The sequence below is a fragment of the Ranitomeya imitator genome, chromosome 1 (genome assembly GCF_032444005.1).
Source record: "Ranitomeya imitator isolate aRanImi1 chromosome 1, aRanImi1.pri, whole genome shotgun sequence".
NCBI classification, from domain to species: domain Eukaryota; kingdom Metazoa; phylum Chordata; class Amphibia; order Anura; family Dendrobatidae; genus Ranitomeya; species Ranitomeya imitator.
In genome coordinates this window covers 955,922,055-955,944,321 of record NC_091282.1, presented here as the reverse complement: position 1 = coordinate 955,944,321, position 22,267 = coordinate 955,922,055, and the positions used below count along the sequence as shown (strand labels likewise).

The 22,267-nt window shown below is 41.6% G+C and overlaps 1 protein-coding gene across 2 annotated transcripts in view; it reads left to right on the top strand.

Moving 5' to 3' along the window:
• PAPSS1 (3'-phosphoadenosine 5'-phosphosulfate synthase 1) overlaps positions 1-22,267 on the top strand; it is a 116,466-nt gene that overhangs the window by 37,536 nt on the left and 56,663 nt on the right. For both annotated transcript variants that reach the window (XM_069743725.1, XM_069743729.1), the window contains exons 4-7: positions 2,253-2,391; positions 3,688-3,806; positions 12,911-13,024; positions 14,743-14,854. In XM_069743725.1, coding sequence (XP_069599826.1) covers positions 2,253-2,391; positions 3,688-3,806; positions 12,911-13,024; positions 14,743-14,854 — 484 coding nt within the window. The remainder of the gene's footprint in view (positions 1-2,252; positions 2,392-3,687; positions 3,807-12,910; positions 13,025-14,742; positions 14,855-22,267) is intronic.

Here is a 22,267-nt window from a genome sequence, read left to right as displayed (position 1 = left end):
TATGTTGTAACATTTTTGCCGTGAAGAAGAGGCTGGGACCTCTGCGGAGTCAAATTCAGTTTTGAGAACTGCGTAAGTAAAGCGAGCGTCTGTGATAATATACGAGAGAAACTGCCCACTAATCCTACAGAAACCTCTGGAAGAACATGGCATTGTGAATGTTACACATATACAGCCTTTATTCTACTGAGTTAAACAACTCAGCTTTATCTCATGATGGAAGAACCTTTGGATGGTAAAATATTTTCCTCAAAAAGCAGTTTATTGAAAAAAATCCGATTTAAATAAAAAAAATCCGATTTAAATAAAAAAAATCGGATTTTTTTGATTTTTTTTAAAAAAAAAACATTGATTTTTATCCACCCTGCATGTAACGTTTTTTGCTGTGTTGTGTCCGCCATTTCCGACCGCGCATGTGCGGCCGGAACTCCGCCCCCACCTCCCCGCAACTCACAATGGGGCAGCGGATGCGCTGGAAAAATGCATCCGCTGCCCCCATTGTGCGACTCTTGCACAGTATTCGTCGGTACGTTGGGCCGACGCAGCGCGACGGCCCCGTACCGACGCTAGTGTAAAAGTAGCCTAAGGAGTACTTGGAGCAGTGATCCGTATCACCACTGGAATCACTGTTGCCTTCACCTTCCACATCTTCTCCAGTCCTTCTTTGAGGCCCTAGTATTTCTCCAGCTTCTCATATTCATTCTTCCTGATATTGCTATCATTTGGTACTATCACATCTATTACCATTGCTGTCTTCTGATTCTTATCTACTATCACGATGTCTGGTTGGTTAGCCAACACATGCTTATTTATCTGGATCTTGAAGTCCCACCGGATTATAGCGCTTCCAGTCTCCACAACTGCTTGCCATGGTATTTCAGGCTCTTCCTTCCAGGACTGTTGTGGTTGCTGCATGAGGTTCTATCTCAGCATCTCATCTTTTTGGTGCCATTTTTCTGATATGTTCCTGGATGCTCTGTTTCATTCATGGAGCCACCTCCACACTTATCAAGCCTCGACCAGCCTCTCTTCTGTTGGTATGCAAACGTTGGGTGTTAGTCTTGGAATGGAAACCTCCATGCATTGTAAAAAGCTTCCGGGTTTTCACACCTGCAGCTTCCATCTCTTCCTTTAGCCAGCACACTATGCCAGCAGGGTATCTGATAATGGGCATGGCATATATTTTGATGGCACAGATTTTATTCTTCCCATTGAGCTGGCTCTTCAGGATCTGTCTTACGCTTTGATGGTATTTGGATGTTACTGTTTTCTTTGCGTCTCGATCATGGTTACCATATTCCTGTGGGATGCCGAGGTACTTGTAACAGGTCTGTACATTTGCTTTGTGCCCTGCTGGTAGTTCCACTCCATCAGTCTTGACTACCTTGCCTCTCTTCATTACCATCCAGCCGCACTACTCCAGTCTGAAGGACATCCCGATGTCTTTGCTGTAGATTCTTGTCAGCTTGATCAGTGAATCAATATCTCATCCATTTTTCGCATACCCTAATGGTACTCCCATTCTTGATCTTGTAACCATAGGCAGACTCTGTGATTATCTGACTTGCGGGGTTTAAGCCTGCGCAGTAGATCAGTTGGGACATTCATCACATTGGTATATGCATCATTTGTTGCTCACTTGTGCTAGTTGTCTTGAGTTTATTTCTAGTGCTGTCCTCCATAAACCCATTGAGTTTTTAGGAAGGTTCTCAATTTCCTGTTGACACTATAGAGCGCCAAGCACTCAGATCCATGTGTGTGTGGCACTGAGACATAAAATCTCCTATGCCGTTCTTATCTGGATTCATATGGTTCTATAGCTTGGTGGTTATGATGCCTGATAGGTGTGTCCATGTTGTTTTAAGGCTAGTTTTCACATTTTCTTCTTTGTGCGCAGCGTATCATCCGCAAACGCATGCTAACGCAGCGTTTTTTATCTGCATCAGCTTACGCATGACGGCAACAAAAAACGCTGCGTGTACATGCATTTGTTTTAGTTTTTTGTTTGCGTTTTTTATGCACATGCGTTCGATATAGCAGAGCCGATCAGGCTGTCCCGGTCTTTTATGCGACCTCTTGGGAAAATGAATTGCCCACCCCTGCATTAAAGGCATTACATTTTTTTTCTACGTTTGAAGTCTTTAACGAAGCAAAGATTTCATTATTTCTTTCTGTAACTTTGAAGGTCTGCCTGGTATTTATAAAGACCTCAATCGCTTATTAACTCTCTTCCTTGTTTTTGCTTTATTCAGGATCGAAACAATGCCCGGCAAATTCACGAGGCCGCTAGCCTGCCGTTTTATGAAGTGTTTGTGGATGCCCCTCTGTATGTTTGCGAACAGCGAGATGTCAAAGGCCTATATAAAATGGCAAGAGCTGGGGAAATCAAAGGTAAAGCTTCATCTGGAAATCTTATAACTCCAGATTTCTTCGCAAGGATGTGATAGCATTACTGCCTCCTTTAGGTGCTTTAGAAACGCGCTGTGATTTATTAAGTGAAACTTATTTTCTTCATAACAAAATACTTCTTGTATAAAGCAAGATGAAATATCTATTAACCCAAACATTGTTACAAATTTCTGTTTAACATTTCTTGTCCATTTGATGGATGTGTTACTTTGGTTAACCCCTATCTGACGTAGGACATACTGGGATGTCCATTCTTCCTAGGTCTTCCACCAAATGGACATACCTGTAGCTGAGCTTGGCACAATTGCTGCGAGAGCTCGGCTTAACCTTAACCGGCAGCTGAGCCTTTGCAGTAACAGCCAGGGCCGGTGCCAGTGTTGTCACTGTAAGTTTAATTTTATAATTAACATGATCATTTGTCAACGCAGTCTTTAAAACTTTGTGAAAGAGCTGAGGGGGAGGTTCTCCTTCTGTACAACATTGACCCCGTGGCATGATCGTGATGTGCGATCTGGGTTGGCCTGCCATAAGCAGGGTCTAACAGGCGTTGACAGTGTAAAACTGATAGGTCTAATAGTCTGCAGTATATACGTAATACATAGTAATAGAAGTGAAATCATACAACAAAATCTTCAAGTCCCATAAAGGGACCAAATACAAAAATAAAATTGATCAAAGTCTAAAAACAAGAAAAATAACGGAACAATATTATGCATATAAAATCTCCTTTTTTTTTTTTCAAATAAAAAAAATTACATCTTTTGTATTGTCGCTCCTGGAATGATACAAACTAATTTTACTGTTGTCACACTATTTAAAGTGAAAAAAAAAAAACAATAAAGTGCGGTTTTCTCATCATACTGCTGGATAAAAAGTGGAGTAAAACATTATCAAAAAGTTAGTGTGCAAAAGTAGCAAGACATAGTTATATTTTATGTACAAACAGGAGGTCAATAGAGCTTGTATAACTCATAAATCACTGCAAGGTCCCTGGAAAGAGGGAGGAGCAGAGCAGCTAGGTCAGGAGTTGAAGCTGGGAATGATTTCTGCAGGGACAACAGACTTCCTGTTTCTACATAGAGCAGAGAGAAGAATTTGGGTAGAAAGGCAAAATAAGCAATTGTAAGTAAAAACAGTGCTATGTAATCTGATGACAGCAATATAGTAAGAGGATAGAAATTTTGGTGGGAGTGCTTCCTTATGATTAGAAGATGTAGTAGACATTTGTCATATTCAGGAAAATATGCTTCATTTGTTTTTCTCTACATTCAATTTTAGGTTTTACAGGCATTGATGCTGAATATGAGAAGCCGGAAGCACCAGAGTTGGTATTAAAAACTGATTCATGTGACGTAAATGACTGCATTCAACAAGTTGTCGAGCTGCTGCAAGAAATGGTACATTTACGTGACTTGGAAATTAACATTGTGCAGGACCATCGCATGAGTTGCGTTTTGTATGGAGCATATGAATAAATCACTTTTTTTTTTTTTTTTTTTAGTGGGTGGTGACCTCAGTGGTTGTGCATTTTACACTTGCAGCACTGTGACGTCCCGCTGCAGTGCTGGGACGTCACTGCGGCAACCTTTAACCCCTAACCGACACTTGCAGTACTATAAAGGGCTCTGCATTTTTCTTGGCACATGATAGTTGTATTGTGCAGCCATCATCTGCCCCTAACATCAGTGTTGTTACTGGTTTATAGAGAACCTGTCACCTTGAAGATGCAGTCCAATCTGTAGGCACCATGTTATAGAGCAGAGGTAGCTGAGCAGATTGATATATAGGTTTGTGAGAAAAGAGCAGTATAGCTTTTGTCATTTAAACAAGAAATCACATTGTCATATGTATACCTAAAATGGTATCAATAAAAATGTCGACTCACCACACAAAAAAGAAGCCATAACACAACTTCAACAACCAAAAGATAAAAATGGGGATACAAGTGATTTTTTTTTTCTTTTTGCTTGCTGTCGTTGTAATCGTACTGATCTGAAGACTTGTATTGACTAAAAAACTACAAATAGCTGCAGAATTGTGTGTGTGTGTGGGGGGGTTCTTTTTGTTTTTTTATTTTTGCAAATACACTGCACTCAGATTTTTTTTTTCCAACAGGTAAGTTGAATGATGCCATCCAAAACTACATCTGTACCCCTTTAATGTTTGATACTAGGAGTCAAATCGAAGGAAAAAGCTATGAAAATGTAACCACACAATACACTACCACCTCTGATGGGTGAGGTCCACACAACACATTACACTGCCACCTCTGATGGATGAGGTCCACACAACACACTACACTGCCACCTCTGATGGGTGAGGTCCACATAACACACTACACTACAACCTCTGATGGGTGAGGTCCACACAACACACTATGCTTGCACCTCTAATGGGTGAGGTCCACACAACACACTACGCTTCCACCTCTAATGGGTGAGGTCCACACAACACCCTACACTACCACCTCTGATGGGTGAGGTCCACAGAACACACTACGCTTCCACCTCTAATGGGTGAGGTCCACACAACACACTATACTTCCACCTCTGATGGGTGAGGTCCACACAACACACTAAACTACAACCTTTGATGGGTGAGGTCCACACAACACACTACACTACCACCTCTGATGGGTGAAGTCCACACAACACACTATACTTCCACCTCTGATGGGTGAGGTCCACACAACACACTATACTTCCACCTCTGATGGGTGAGGTCCACACAACACACAATACACTACCACCTCTGATGGGTGAGGTCCACAGAACACACTACTCTTCCACCTCTAATGGGTGAGGTCCACACAACACACTACACTACCACCTCTGATGGGTGAAGTCCACACAACACACTATACTTCCACCTCTGATGGGTGAGGTCCACACAACACACTAAACTACAACCTTTGATGGGTGAGGTCCACACAACACACTACACTACCACCTCTGATGGGTGAAGTCCACGCAACACACTATACTTCCACCTCTGATGGGTGAGGTCCACACAACACACTAAACTACAACCTCTAATGGGTGAAATCCACACAACACACTATACTTCCACCTCTGATGGGTGAGGTCCACACAACACCCTACACTACCACCTCTGATGGGTGAGGTCCACAGAACACACTACTCTTCCACCTCTAATGGGTGAGGTCCACACAACACACTACACTACCACCTCTGATGGGTGAAGTCCACACAACACACTATACTTCCACCTCTGATGGGTGAGGTCCACACAACACACTACGCTTGCACCTCTAATGGGTGAGGTCCACACAACACCCTACACTACCACCTCTGATGGGTGAGGTCCACAGAACACACTACTCTTCCACCTCTAATGGGTGAGGTCCACACAACACACTACACTACCACCTCTGTTGGGTGAGGTCTTATTTAATCACTAGTCTTAAAGAGAGACAGAAAAGAAGAAGTTCTCAAACATCTCTCCATTGATATCCTTTATTGTCACCATTACATAAAACCTCATGTATGGAGACATGGAGGTTAGGTTGTTTCTCAAGTTTCCATATGTGGTGTTTTACGAAGAAACAGTAATGAACAATTCCAAGGAAGAGAATTTACTCTAGTCTTGTCTTACATATGGGAAATATTCCCCCTGATGCTTTCTACGTTCCCCTGGTGTGGGATCAGTGGGCCAAGGTGGTCGTTTCTACTTTATGTTCCCTGCTTTTGTCAGAAATTGGATAATTTTCAATCGATCCTCAAGGAGAGATCTGTAAAACCAAATCTTTTCTCGTATTCTAATCAACACAAGGACTTGGCAAACCGTAGTTCCTAAGCTTTAATGTTGTTATGTAGAACCATAAAGCGTCCTCTGCTGCAAATAATTGATGAGCCATAAAAGTGTCAGCTGAGTTCTCTTGCACCTCATCAGCACATGGCTAATAAAGGCAATACGAGCCCGATTCAGCCCCGTTTAGCCCCTTTTCTTGGTACGTGTGTAAAGTAAAAGCTGTTGTTTTCTATGCGGACAAAAGCTTCAGATCAAAATGTAAATTTTGACCGAATTTGGCTTTTATTACACTTTTGAAGTTTTGAATGCACCTAAAAAAACACACAAAAAAACCCCCCTACACATTGTAAGGCCGGAAGTTATTTCACAGATGTTTTCCGTGCTTTATGCTTATCCTGGGAAATTCTGGCAATTTAATTTTTTTTAAAACATTTGAAATGAAATGTGAGCAACTTATAAGAATTGATGATAAAATGTAATTAAAATATCAGCTATTGGCGCACATTTTATATTGTGTAAATCGATCAAGCGGACGCAAATGTCAAGCACTTTTTTTTTTTTTTTTTTTTTTAAATCTTCTATCTGTGCAAACCTCTAGATGTCCACTAGGTGTCACATTCACACTGCATTATCTACGTAGGGAAGGAATAGAACGGTCAGGTTTCCATTTACTGGTAAATATTTACATCATTGTTTACAACATAATTTAGCATCTAAGTGACCGAATAATGTCTCATTTCCTTATACTTCTACATTTTTTGTAAAAATTCAAAGTCCGGCTTCATACTGCTGTAGTGCGGCTTCTTTTCAGTAAGAGCCGGACTGTTCGGTTTTCTGGATTGTTGGAATACTACTTAGAGTAATCTAAAGCATGCCTTTACCCAAAATGTGTAGAAGAGTTAAACCTTGTTGGCCTCATATTTTACATCTTAAAGGCATTGTCCACTACTTGGATAACCTTTTCTTTTATGCTGTAGTCCCCCCCCCCCCCCCTCCCCCTGAGTAAAAATAAATATCTTATGCTCACCTTCCTCATCGCAGTGACCATTATTGGGCTGCAGTGTGAAATACCCATGTTACTGGAGACCCCATGCTGACATTCCTATAACAGAGCAAGCACAGGAACGGAGTATAGCTTCTTTGTTTATTGTACTGTTTATAGTGAACATACAGTATGTATAATATATCCATGCTCTGTAGCTTTCCATCCAGTAGTTGACCGTTTTACTTTGTCACTATTCTGCCAGCACTATAGGTGCGGGAACTAACATTCCTTCCCTGTCCAACATGCATTGCACCTGCCATTCTCCAGTGGCTTGCCTGTATACAGTTTGACAGAGAAGAGTTGAAGCAGAGAGGCACCGTCTGTCCCCACTTCCTGAATTTAGTTTTGGGCTCTGTGCTGCTAGAGCCTGCAAGTTTAGATAGAAAGGAGATACCTAGTGGCTGGCACTTTAAGGTGGTTGTTCATTGGTAAGACATCGTTTTTAACCCCCTTTCCAAGTAATTTTTTTTATTTTTGTGCTTTAATTTTTTCCTCTCCTTCTTCGACGAGTGATAATTTTTGAGGGATGAGTTGTAATTTTGTATGGCACCATTCATTTTACCATTCAGTGTACTGGAAAATAGGAAAAAAAATCCAAGTGCAGTGAAATTGGGCACCAAAAAACACAATTGGTTCTACAGGTTGGTACGATTACATCCATACCTTTTTTTACTTCACTGTAACCATCTTTCCTCCCATTGTAATAGCCAGGTTTTGAAGAGCCTTTGTTTCCATCTGTTTAACCTTTTGAATGCCGTAATCAATAGTAACCAATGACTGGTCAGGGAGGTCTACCCTTCTATTGGAGACTGAAGAACCATTGTACAATTGGAACTTGGGACTCGGAATGAACCCAAGGGCTATTTGTAAAATAAACACATGGATTCTGTAGTAAATCATCTGCGCTACAGGTGTTTATCCGCTTACCCGTCTAAATGCCGCTTCACTGCACCGCTCAGCATGCCCAATGTCTCATAGGTCATAAGACTATTTTTGAGCTTTCTTTTATTTCTCCTGTTGATCTAGGTAGAGGCAGAACAAAACATAGCCTCCGTAGTGGAGAATCTATCTGCCCTCTACTCAGTGCAGTCCGCTCGCTTCCCCGGATCGCTTGTAATTTGTTTTCTGGCTATTGACACGATCTCTTGTACGACATCCAGTCTTAATCTTGGCTCTTCCAGAGATGATGCCATTACTACATCGCTTGGCGGCATCTTCACCAGTCTAACTACATTCACACTAAAACAAAATAAAAAAAATAAAACTAACATTTTTGTCTGTTTTGTAAACCTAATGGATGCTGGGACGTCTGTCAGATATCAGATGCTGTTGATGGTTTAGTGGCCCCTAAAAAGAAATGACCTTTTTTTCTCATTTTAGCTCAAAGGGAGGCTGAAAAATGGCAAAAGTATGGGGGGGGAGGGAACTAAAGGGACGCCATCCAGCGTCCAGACATTGGAGGGCATTTTTCAATATATATCACAACGCAGTGTTACGGTCTTTAGTTTAACATTATAAAAAAAAATCACTTACGTTAAAAATAACAGCTAGATTGAAAATGGCGTTCTATATTGCGCGTCTGATGAACTTTACTGGTAGACGCCCTTGATAGTGACCGTTGTTGTGAATTCTGTGGTCGAGCTCCCTCCTGTGGTCACAAGTGGTACTTCGGCTGATTTTGTCTATGGGCTTCCGTTGGTGAATGTGAGTGGTACTGCGGCTTCTGAGTTTCCTTCCTCAGGTGATGAGGTTAAGTCGTTAGGTGCTGCTCTATTTAACTCCACCTAGTGCTTTGATCCTGGCCTCCAGTCAATGTTCTAGTATTGGTCTTGCTTCCTCCTGGATCGTTCCTGTGGCCTTTCTATCCTGCATAAGCTAAGTTTTGCTTGTGTTGTTTTTGTTTGCTGTTTTTTCTGTCCGGCTTGCTATATCGGTTTTTCTTGCTTGCTGGAAGCTCTGGGACGTAGAGGGAGCACCTCCGTACCGTTAGTCGGTGCGGAGGGTCTTTTTGTCCCCTCTGCGTGGTTGTTTGTAGGGTTTTGTGTTGACCGCAAAGCAATCTTTCCTATCTTCGGTCTGTTCAGTAAGTTGGGCCTCACTTTGCTAAATCTATTTCATCTCTGCGTTTGTAATTTCATCTTAACTCACAGTCATTATATGTGGGGGGCTGCCTTTTCCTTTGGGGTATTTCTCTGAGGCAAGGTAGGCTTATTTTTCTATCTTCAGGGCTAGTTAGTTTCTCAGGCTGTGCCGAGTTGCATAGGGAGCGTTAGGCGCAATCCACGGCTGCCTCTAGTGTGGTTGGATAGGATTAGGGATTGCGGTCAGCAGAGTTTCCACGTCTCAGAGCTCGTCCTATGTTTTTTGGTTATTGTCAGGTCACTTTGTGTGCTCTGAACTTCAAGGTCCATTGTGGTTCTGAATTACCTATTCATAACAGACCGTGCTGCATAGAGAAGGGGGACCTGATGGCTTAATGGGAGATGTAGTGCATCAGGAGCCCGTCTCTGTGCTCAAGGCCATTATTGTTCTTTTCAGCGATGCTCCACAGACCTAGTCTGCTCTTTATCACAGAACAGCCAGCACGCTACAAAGTGCGTGTTCTTCTCATGTGTTTGATGTATGGTGCTGCAGCCGTCTGTATCTGGAATTTTTAACTCATCCCTTGTACTAATCATTTTCAGTTTCCAATTACAAGCTGCATGTTGGTCCAGATCAGGGGGGCATACATCATTGGTGCTGGGCGTGCTTGCTCTTTCTTTATGACAACAATTTCCATCCTTTCATGTGTAATATTAATTGTCCACTAAAACGACACTTGTATTTTTCTAAGCAGAGTCATATTGTAAGTGACTTCCTTTTAATCACAGTGAATCACTTTCTAATGCTTTTGCTTCCTCAGCTGTCTGGTATGCAAGTGTATGCATTGATTTATTTTCTAAGCAGCTTTAAAGCGACATCACATCTAAAATGCATTTTAAGAGATTTAAGACTGCAGTCACACATGTTTCTCTGCTGCCGGATTACACCATAGTGAATGATTTTATAAAATCTATTTCATACATTGCTGTTAGGAACTTGCATGGGTTTCAGTGCATGCTTTTCAAGTTGCCATTGGTCCTAATGTTGTTTTATGGTGCATGTGCGCCATATTTACTGTATACCGGCTGTGGAATATACTGGGGGGGGGGGGAACCATGGTCCTAATGTTGTTTTATGGTGCATGTGTGCCATATTTACTGTATACCGGCTGTGGAATATACTGGGGGGGGGGGGGAACCATGGTCCTAATGTTGTTTTATGGTGCATGTGTGCCATATTTACTGTATACCGGCTGTGGAATATACTGGGGGGGGGGGGAACCATGGTCCTAATGTTGTTTTATAGTGCATGTGTGCCATATTTACTGTATACCGGCTGTGGAATATACTGGGGGGGGGGAACCATGGTCCTAATGTTGTTTTATAGTGCATGTGTGCCATATTTACTGTATACCGGCTGTGGAATATACTGGGGGGGGGGGGAACCATGGTCCTAATGTTGTTTTATAGTGCATGTGTGCCATATTTACTGTATACCGGCTGTGGAATATACTGGGGGGGGGGGGGAACCATGGTCCTAATGTTGTTTTATGGTGCATGTGTGCCATATTTACTGTATACCGGCTGTGGAATATACTGGGGGGGGGGGAACCATGGTCCTAATGTTGTTTTATGGTGCATGTGTGCCATATTTACTGTATACCGGCTGTGGAATATACTGGGGGGGGGAACCATGGTCCTAATGTTGTTTTATGGTGCATGTGTGCCATATTTACTGTATACCGGCTAAGGGATATACTTGGGGGGAACCATGGTCCTAAGCTTGTTTTATGGTGCATATGTGCCATATTTACTGTATACCAGTTATGGGATATCTTGGAGAGGGGGGACCATGGTCCTAAGTTTGCTTTATGGTGTATGTGTGCCATATCTACTGTATATCGGTTATTAAATACGGGGGGGGGGGGGGGGGGCATTGTTCCTAACTCAATGCTATCCTGTGTCTTTCAACCATCTGGACACAAATACACTAATCAAAAAGAAGAGTAGCACACTGTGGCAGTATCAACGGTCCAGTTTGTAGACATATGGAGCTTCTAACAGGATTTTGGATTGTTTCCCATTTATCCAACAGAGTGTTTTTTTTTTTTCTGGCCACGTGAGTTCTTCCACACCATGATGGTTAATCTGTCTTTACGGACCTCTCTTTGTGTCATAAATGTGCAAAATCTTTCTTCATTGCCCTTTTCAATTTGACCATGGACACCTATGTCCTGAAATTCCTGACCCATAGTTCTCCTTCAAATATCACTCCCAGAAGCAGTTTACAATTCTTGAGTAATGGAACAATGCATAGGTAGTTTGCTTTGTGCCACATGCTTCAGCACTCGGCTGCCCAAGTTTATATTCGTGGTGAAGGTCTTCATAGCTGATCTGCTGTTATTACTAGATGCTTCCATTTCCTAAGAAGCACTTACAGTTGCCCGGGGCAGATCACAAGTAATGTATGACTTTTAGGGCTCGTGCAAATAACCATATTTTCGGTCCAAATGCAATCTGGCAAAACATCGGATCATACTCTGACCAGTGTTATTCTATGGGGCTGTGCAAATGTCTGATTTTTCGGTCCGAGGAAAAAAAATCACAGCATGGTCGAGTTGCAGCTCGGGTATGCAAATCAATGAATTGATTGAAAATTTCAGGTTGCGCTCAGATGACATCTATCTACTGTCCGATTTTTATGGACTGACACAATTAAGGAGATTAGAAGGAAAAAAATCTCCATCTTCTTCTCATCTGAGAGAATAGAGCACACTATGTTCAGAGTTTGATTAGGATTGTTGGCCCGATTTTCTCGGATGAGAATATATGCTGGTGTGAACCTAGCCTTGCTGCTATTGATAAATTATTTATTATTGTTATTATTGATGTTTGTCTGTGTGGCCAAAACGCCTAATCTCAATAATTAGATGCGTCCACATAATTCTGCCCATTTAGGGAATGTTCTAGTTGGCCAAATCATTTGGGTGAAACCCAAGAAAAATAAGTACTACCCACTGTGACACCACATTAACCCAAATAGTGTAACTAATATTGGTGTTTTCCCTCATATTCCAGTTGTTGTTTTTTTTTTTTAATAATTTTTAGATTTGGAAAATGTGACTATGGCAGCCTAGTTTGTCAGTTTTTTTTTTCCATTTTGCTCATAGTTTTGTTCTGTGCAAGCATCTGGCTACCTTTCCTGTCTTCATGTTGTGCATGCTAAGCTTCTCCAGGATGGTGCAGAATCTCCACTGCTAAACTCTGTAGACCCAGAATATTTTTTTTTTTAGTCCAGTACTTTATGAGTTTTCCCTGGAGTCCTCTTCAGGTTCATTGGCCGGGCACAGTAAAAATCTGTGTTCTTCCCATGATCCTAGCCACGGGCTCTGTCCAGAAAATATATTCACCCCTAAACCTACAGAACACTTGCACTTATTATTTTTTCCTCAAGATATTGCAAGAAATATTAAACTCCTGAGCCAGAAAAAAATCATTATGAACTTTGATATTGCATGTTATTTTACCTCCCTTTCTTGATAAGCTCATTGCATCTGTCCAACAGCTGAATATACTAAGTCTTCTGGTTTCTTCCCCCTAATAGGATATTGTGCCGGTGGATGCATCTTATGAAGTCAAGGAGTTGTATGTACCAGAGAACAAACTGGAGCTGGCAAAGACAGATGCTGATACGTTGCCAGCATTAGAAATCAATAAGGTGAATAGAAAGTTCTGGAAATTTAATTCACTATGGCATGTCAAACAACTGCTGGAATAAAGGGTAGCGTCAAGCCGTAACTGGATCACAAATTTGATTGCTTAAAGAGGTTGTCCACTACCTTATCATTGATGACCTAGATTTAAGTCCTCAATAGGTCCGGCCATACATACTCACTTGCTTAGCTGGCTGTCTTCTGATAGTGGCCACAGCGGGGTCCTGCGCATCTGCCTCCTATTCAAATCAATGGGACGCGGATGTGTAGTACCCTGCCGTGGCAACCACTAGAAGACGGAGCAGCTCCGCGAGCAAGTTCTTCTGGCCAACACCGATAACGATAGGTAATCAGTGAAAAAGTAGTGGACAACCTTTTTAAGATGGATCTGTCTTCAAATTTTTCAAAACAAGCCACGTATATTATGGCTCCCTTAAGGTACCTTCACACATAACGATATCATTAACGATATCGTTGCTTTTTGTGACGTAGCAACGATATCGTTAAGGAAATCGTTATGTGTGACAGCGACCAACGATCAGGCCCCTGCTGGGAGATCGTTGGTCGCTGAACAAAGTCCAGAACTTTATTTCGTCGCTGGATCTCCCGTGGACATCGCTGGATCGGCGTGTGTGACTCCGATCCAGCGATGTCCTCACTGGTAACCAGGGTAAACATCGGGTAACTAAGCGCAGGGCCGCGCTTAGTAACCCGATGTTTACCCTGGTTACCAGCGTAAAAGTAAAAAAAAAAACAAACACTACATACTTACCTACCGCTGTCTGTCCCTCGCTGTGCTCTGCACTCCTCCTGTACTGGCTGTGAGCGTCGGTCAGCCGGAAAGCAGAGCGGTGACGTCACCGCTCTGCTTTCCGGCCGCTGTGCTCACAGCCAGTGCAGGAGGAGTGCAGAGAAGCAGAGCGCCAGGGACAGACAGCGGTAGGTAAGTATGTACTGTTTGTTTTTTTTTACTTTTACGCTGGTAACCAGGGTAAACATCGGGTTACTAAGCGCGGCCCTGCGCTTAGTTACCCGATGTTTACCCTGGTTACCCGGGGACTTCAGGATCGTTGGTCGCTGGAGAGCTGTCTGTGTGACAGCTCTCCAGCGACCAACCAGCGACGCTGCAGCGATCCGGATCGTTGTCGGTATCGCTGCAGCGTCGCTTAATGTGAAGGGGCCTTTAGACCGCTGAAAATGACTTTGAAAATCAAGTGGCTGTATAATGCTGAGTATTTCTGGGAATGTTTGATTTAAAAATTATATGAGCTCTAGCTGGACTCCTAAAATGCTCTGTTTATTAACAAGGAGAAACGGCCATTTTTAGAGAGAGATTTTCAAGTAAAGTCAATTGGGTGTCCATTTTTTGTGTCTGTAGAATAGTGTAGGATTCTACACTGTTCTTGCCCCCAAATGGTGAAAAAGAACTGGCCCAAGTGTGAAATATTCCCATCTCCTGAGGCAATGACATATCGCTGGGATATTCCATCATTTTATGATTGGTGAAGGTCGAAATTCGAGTACGCCACTAATCCTTAGAAATCAGGGGCAATAGTCCTTAACGAAAATGCTCCTCAGCTGTGCAGGGGACTGCTGCTGGCCCCATTCTCTTAACCTGAGCCAAATGGGGACAGTTTTTAGTGTCCCTTTAATAAATTTACTATTTAGCTATTTAAAAATGAATAAATGTAAGAAATATTTACTATTTCCTTCCGTTGTGCAGGTTGATATGCAGTGGGTTCAGGTACTGGCAGAAGGCTGGGCTACACCTCTGAATGGCTTTATGAGGGAAAGAGAATACTTACAGTGCCTTCATTTTGATTGTTTGTTGGATGGTAAGCAAATCATGTTCTTTATTACTAAATCTACTATTATTATTATTACAGTTTAAAATGATTTGTGATATGTGGTAATCATATTTTAACCTTATCGAAATTAATGTATGTAGCTCTTTTCATAATGTTAATCTCTTATAAGAAAGGATTTCTTACATCTATTCATAAATGCATGGAAAGTACAGGCGTAGGGGCCCGCACCAGGCATAGGGGCCTGCACCAGGCGTGGGAGTCCGCATCTGTAGCTTGTATCAGATGTATATTACACATGACTCCTATCCAACTGTTTAGATCATTGGATGCCTATGATTAAGGCCCCGTTGCACATTACATAAGTGTTCAAACCCACCTTTTTCATGGTTACTGGCTGACTATATGATGTGTTTGGGGGCCTCTTGGCATTCCCAACAGATGATATCGGGAATGACAAGGATCAGACCATTGAAATTTAAACGCTAAAATCTTTTGCTTTCAGGGAAGATAAGCCTTTGGCAGAGGAGTCTGCATCTGCTTTTCATTTGCAGCATAGTATCGCTCGACCCAAGTTATGGGCAAGTCAGGAAAGTTTGCGGTCAGGTGAACAGGCGTGTGTGACCAGCGTTAAATAGAAGTAGGGCGCTTCCTCTGTCATCCCAGAATAAAGCTATTACACGTAACGTTGTCTTGTGCCAACTCTGCCAGATATTGGAATAAAACAGAAATTGGAATAAAAAAATGAGTATAGTCTAAAGTTGATATCCCAATTTTTGGTTGATGTCCTCAGACATAGATAAATGGCCTACATAGGAAAAAATGTAAGTAGCCTGCTCATTACAATGCAGGGATTCCCCCTACCATGCTTGTTCCTTTATTGCTGGACTCATTAGCACTCTTTTGTAGTTGCTCTGGAGAGTAGTCAAGCACATTTGTAATGGGTTCACGTAGCCCCCTCTCTCCACAATCCCCATACAAGCTACATGGTCTGCTTCTTTGGTATGTATGACCTTGTTGATGGCTGACTGAAAAGTTTCCGTTAATGTATTTCTGCATCTATAGTCTGTAGTAGCACCTACTGTCTTTATATGCTGGTGTATTATCTGTCTTGTAAAAAACCTGATATGGGCTTAATCCACAGGTTAATACCATTTTTAAAGCTGCCTGACCTCCTTACTGAAAGCTCAGCTGGTTTGAGAAAATTATCTTTATTCCTCCTGGCGGCCTCTTGCTTTCAGTCATAGAGATGTGGCCAGCGCGGCTTCAGTCACTGCTGAGTACATAGTTAGCAGCGGCTGTAACCGTGCCCTGGCACTGACTGACAGCCGGGTCTGCAATGATGCCCTACTGACTTGGCTATCAGTGCCATGGCATGGTTACAGCCACCACTCACTGTACCGATTTACCTGCAGGTTAATAGCGTTTTTGACATGACAAGTTCCCTTTAAGGGTATGTGCACACGTTGTAGATTTGTCTGCAGAATTTTCTGCACAGAATCTGCATCTCTTGGCAGAAAACGCAGGTAAAAATCCGCACGTTTTTTATGCGTTTTTTGGTGCGGATTTTCATGCGGATTTGTCTGCGTTTTTGTAACCTAAATAAAGATCTATTATTTAACAAAAAAAAAGAATTGTGATTTAATTTCTTTGTCCAACCTCTTATTTTACATACTCCATTGAAGAATAATGTTTACACACACAGACAGACAGGCATAAACAGACAGATATAGACAGATGATAGATTGATAAATAGCTAGATAGATTGATAGGTAGATAGATAATAGATATAGATGATAGATAATTCCAAGGCCATTGTTTAGTAATGAACCTCATAAAATGGTACATAAATAGTTAAATAAAGACGCACCCCAAAAATGTGCACGCAGTATCTTTAATGTAAATTTTCTGCACCAGAGAGGGAAAGCCGACGGCTGGGGGCCGATATTTCTAGCATGGGAAGGGGTTAATAACCATGGAGCGTCCCAGGCTATGAATTTTAGCCCGCAGCTGTATATTTAGCCTTTACTGGCTATTAAAATAGGGGACCCCCCAAAAAAATGAAATGGGGTCCCCCTATAATCAATAGCCAGAAAGGTTATGCAGACAGCTGCTGGCTGATATTCATAGCCTAGGAAGGGACCATTGATATTGCCCCCCCGGCTACAAATATCAGTCCACAGCCACCCTAGAAATCTCCGGATGCGCAAATTCTGGCACTTAGGCTCTCTCTTCCCACTGCCCTGTAGCGGTGGCATATGGGGTAATAAGGGATTGATGTCACCTTTGATTGTAAGGTGACATTAAGCCCGGTTAGTAATGGAGAGGTGTCAATAAGACACCTATCCATTACTAATCCTATAGTAGTTAAAGAGTTAAATAAAGCCACAGCCAGAAGCCAGAAAAATGTATTTTAATAATCTTAATTTCACCATACTTACAACCACGCCTAATTCCCCAAAGCCATCGATCACCTGCAAAATAAAAAATAATAATAATCTAATAGTATACGCCCTGTTCCGACGCAGTCCAATTAATAACAAGTGTTCCATGACGATCTCCCCTATAGAACAGTGACATCGGGTGATGTCACTGCTCTACAGGGCCTCCCACGATACATTGACAGAAGATAATGGCTCCTGCAGTGCATTGCTGAAGAGGTTACCTGAGTTCAGGCTCACTTTACGGCAATGCTGCGTGGGAATTTTCTCACTCAGCACTGCCGGTCAGTTCATCGCGGAGGCCCTGTAGAGCAGTGACATCACCCGATGTCACTGTTCTACATGGTAGATTGGATGTCACTGTTCTACATGGTAGATCGTCGTGGGACACTTGTTATTAACTGGACTATGGCGGAAAGGTAAGTATAGGTTGGTTAATTGTTATTCTTATTAGATCAAGGGCTTCTGGAACTAGGTGATTGGTATGTGCTGTATGTTGTATGTACTGTCTGTCCTGTATGTCTGCTGTATGTTCTGTTTTTTTTTTTTATTACTGAACACATGCATTGTCTGATGTGACTACTTTCCCATAATCGGCAATGCTGTCATTGTGATCATTTATAGCCAGATGGGAGCAGTAGTCCCATCAGACGATGGCTGCTTACACAGACCCGCACACAAACAGGGACCCACACATACACGCAGACGCCCACACACAAACACGCACATAGTCTCCGCTCAAACACACAGTATTCGCCCACACTCTGCCCACACGCTTCCCTCCTCCCGATCATAGCCTAACTAACTATGTTTAACACTTTATCTCCAGAAATGACAGTATTTTGTAACATTTTAAATTGCCGTGGGCATTCATTATGATTATTTCTAGTTTATAAATGCACTTTACACATGGTGAGGTCACAGTTTGACCTAAGAAACGTTGAAGCAAATATAATTGCCTGGGACCTATGATAAGTGAAGAGCAGTACTCAATTACTCACTGATGCTGCCAAGCACTTGGGCCAGCTATGAGTATTTGATATAGAAAGTGATTGACTATAAACCATAAAGAGTGGGGATTGGAATATGCCATTAGTCTGGGATTGTTTGAAGTTAAAGTGTGAAAAACTTGCTAGATGGCATGCTATCTTCTGAAATATGTGAGATGTAATCTGTGTCTGTGCAGACTGTAACGTATGTTTCTTTGCCTCCACATGTGTTTCAGGATATTTGTCAGCGTTTAAGCCAGATAAATGGCACATTGCTCATTGGAATACCTCCATTATTTAGGCTGCATGTTCATTTCCGCTATACGTTTGTATTGTATCTACTACATGTAATTTATGTCACTGAGAATCTTGGAAACATACGCTCCTCAGCATTGAAATCACAAACCTAAGAAATAAACGTCATGTAATTATGGAAATCACAGGATGGGTAGATGTGTTGGTGATCTGCAAATGGTAAGAAATGTGGAACCAACCTTTCTAAAATATCCCAATTTATTCAGCATTGAGTATGAGCGCCACAGAAATAAACAGCAACACACCTTGACATGTTATCAATGAGGTTAATGGTTAATTGAGCATTGGTCTGCCATGCTGAAAGCACATTGTGAAATCCAGAGACGATGCGGGTCAAGGTAGCACGATTAGGCCCCGTAGGCTGATCACAGTAGCACGAGCAAAATACAATCAGGCATTATTGTGTTGAAGAACTGGTGTACTTTTGGAGAAGTAGCCATACCACAGAATCTACGACCAAATCAATGTAATGACTGGAATGAAGACTAAAGGGGTCCAGCCACCATAAATTATGCCACACCATAATCCCGACAATAGGACTGGTTTGACATTACCTCATGAAAGCTGTTTCATGGCTTTACCCATATAGTCTTTAGACCAATCTCCAGCTATTGATTACATCTAAAACAAAAGTGGGACTCATTGCTGAAGAGGCCAGAGCTTCCTCCATTGCCGTCTTCCTCTTCACCGTGTTGGCTTTTGACAACGGTGGTGTGCGGTCAATAGAACACTTGTAGCTTGACATCTAGTGTGTCACGCAAATGCCTTCTGATGGTTTGTGTAGACACTGTTTGACTCCTTAGGACTGTTTTGTGATGTCTAATTTCACTTGCAGTACAGAATCGATCAATTGTGAATGCATTAATACAGTATTTTCTCCAAATGTTCAAGGAGAGCCATTTTCCAACACCATAACAGGCCGCATGTTGCTTGTGCTACTGTAACCATCCTGCATTGTCATATTTTGCTACCATGCCCTAGTGTCTCTGGACTTGTGTTCCTTCAAACACATCTAAGACATCATTGGTCGGCAGTTATAAAGGGAGCTGCCAGCAGCAGATCTTGATGATTTGCATGCCCGAGTTAATTCAGTGTGGCAGAATATTCCTGAGACAACCATTCATAACGTCAATGACAACATGCCAAGTGGGTAAGTGTGTCTGTTTTGGTGCTCATATGCAATACTGAATAAATTGAGATGTTTTGAAAATGTTGCATCCTTTTTTTTCAATTTTTTGCATATCATTAACTTGTCTATAAAGCCTGTATTTTCCTTAAATTCATGGCTTTTTCTTCTTGTTGCTGCAATTTCAATGCTGAGGAGTACAGTATAGTATATAGCAAGAGGGGAAAATACTGCTACATAAATGTGGGTGAATAGTGCTGTTTCTTTTCCGTTAGAAAAGAATGTCGTGTTATCATAGTTACATAGTACTGCTGTGCTTCAAGTTCAGTGATGGATGGGAAAGGGGATAGGTTCATCCATAATGCATGTTCCAGTCTGTAGAGAGAGTTTTTCCCTCCTGACCTTAGCATCCATCGATTGAATCAACATTGAGAACAAGAATTTTACACAAATATTATTTTCTTCTAAAAAAGCATCTAATCCCTTTTGAACTCATCGATGACTTCCTCTGTGACTAACATTTGAGGTAGACTACTTCACAAATTAATAGCTACTAGATAAAAAAAAAGCCTTGTCTCCTCTGGAAATTGAACCTGTCTTTCTCCAAGTGAAGAGAATGTCCCTTGACTTTTGAGATGGTTTTGCATAAAACTGCTTTTGACCATATTTTTTTGTATTGGCCATTTATGTCCCTCTTATTCATATCTCCTCAAGACAAAATCAAATTTAGTTATTTAATCTCTTCTTATCACGAAGATTCTCAACTATCAGACTTTTGGCTTTTCTTTGTACCTTTTCTAGCTCTTGCGCATATTTTCTATGAACTGGTGCTCAGAACTAAATTTCATGTTTAAGATGTGATTAAAATGCTTTGTAAATTGGTAGTATTACGTCCCAATCCTGGCGTCCATTCCTCTTTTAATACATGACCACAATCTGTTGACCATAAATGCCACTGGTTGGCATTGCGTGCTGTTGTTTACTCTGTAATCTACAAGTACACCTAGATCTTTCCCACGCGAAATCCGAAATGAAATGCTGATGCATCATCTATGGCATGTGTAAAAGAAGCTCAACTAGTTTCTCTGAAATCCTGCAGCCTGAAGAAACACTTCTCAGAGGTGGCTGAACTGTCAGATAAGCAGCATTGTGAACAAATATGCCTGATCTCCTCACTCTGCTGTGGAGCAGGCCTAAATGAGCACAAAGGGGTTTTTTCTTCAGCTCCATCCTCCTCTGTGCTCCTTTGTAAACTTGTTCTGCTAAGTGTGTGACCGCTTTACAGCTTGGTACACTGAAACTGGAGAGATAAAAAACCTGTTGTGCCTGGCTCCACTGCTGAGTGAGAAGGTTAGGTATGTTTTTCACAATGCTGCTCTTTTGAGATATGTCTCCAGCAGTGTTTCTTCAGGATGCATCCCTCATAACACATGACTAGGGTGGGTTGCAGCTTGAAATATGTGACGGCAGCCATTTTGATCACATTCTTGGAGAAACCCTTTAAACCAGTATTCAGTATTTATTCTAGATTCAAAAATAGAGTTTATCCCATGCTAATATGATTAGTTTACTTCATTATATAAAGTTTCTGTCATTAATGATGGCCAAGATGTGAACTGTCTTTGGGCATATTTAAAATTAGAAATTAATGACTTTCACTAGGCGATATTCATTTAAATGACTCCTACGATTTGAAAAACCCTAAGTGATACTTGCTATAACCCACGGCTCCCGTTCTCACTTACGTGGTCCCCTCTAGTGTGTGCTTTCTGCTCCTGTCCTAGACACACCAAAATGTCTGTAAAAGCCCGCTAGGTGACTCATTGACTGAGATGGGTCTCCATTGCAGTCACTTAGCATACTGGACCTTTCTGGCTCTTCATGGACCTGAACAGGAAGCACAGACTTGCCCAGAACCTTAAGAAAACTGGTACTGGTGAGTAATATGATTTTTACAGTTTTCCTAAAAAAAAGTTGTGTTTTTTTTTATATCTGTTGACTCCCAGGCTCTAAGACCAGTCCAAAGTGTAAATGTACAAATATATTTGAGAAATATTGGTTGGTGAATCCTACTCAAGTGGCCATTACTAGTGTTCGTTTGTTTTTTCTCTTTTGATTTTTTTTTTTTATAAAGATGACTTTTGTTCGACAGTAATAAACATACAGAATACAGTAGATATACGGTATAAAGTCTGCACACCCCTGGTAAAAGGTCAGGTTTTTGTCATGTAAAAAAAAAAATCATACCACAATGAGTGATTTCTGAATTTTTTCCACCTTTAATGCCACCCACAATATGTACAATCCATTGAGAAGCAAACTGAAATCATTTTGGGTGGAAAAAAGAAAGAAAACCTAAAATAATGTGCTTAAATACGCACACCATTAAACTAATACTTGAACATTACTTCACAATGGATTTGCACAGATTATGGGCGACATTAAATAAGGAGAAAGTTGTGAAATAATTCTTCTTGGTATGATTTTTTTTTTACGTGACAAAAACCTGGTATTTGAACGGGTGTGTAGACGTTTTCTAATCATTGCAGATGTGTGTCAACATGCAGTCTCC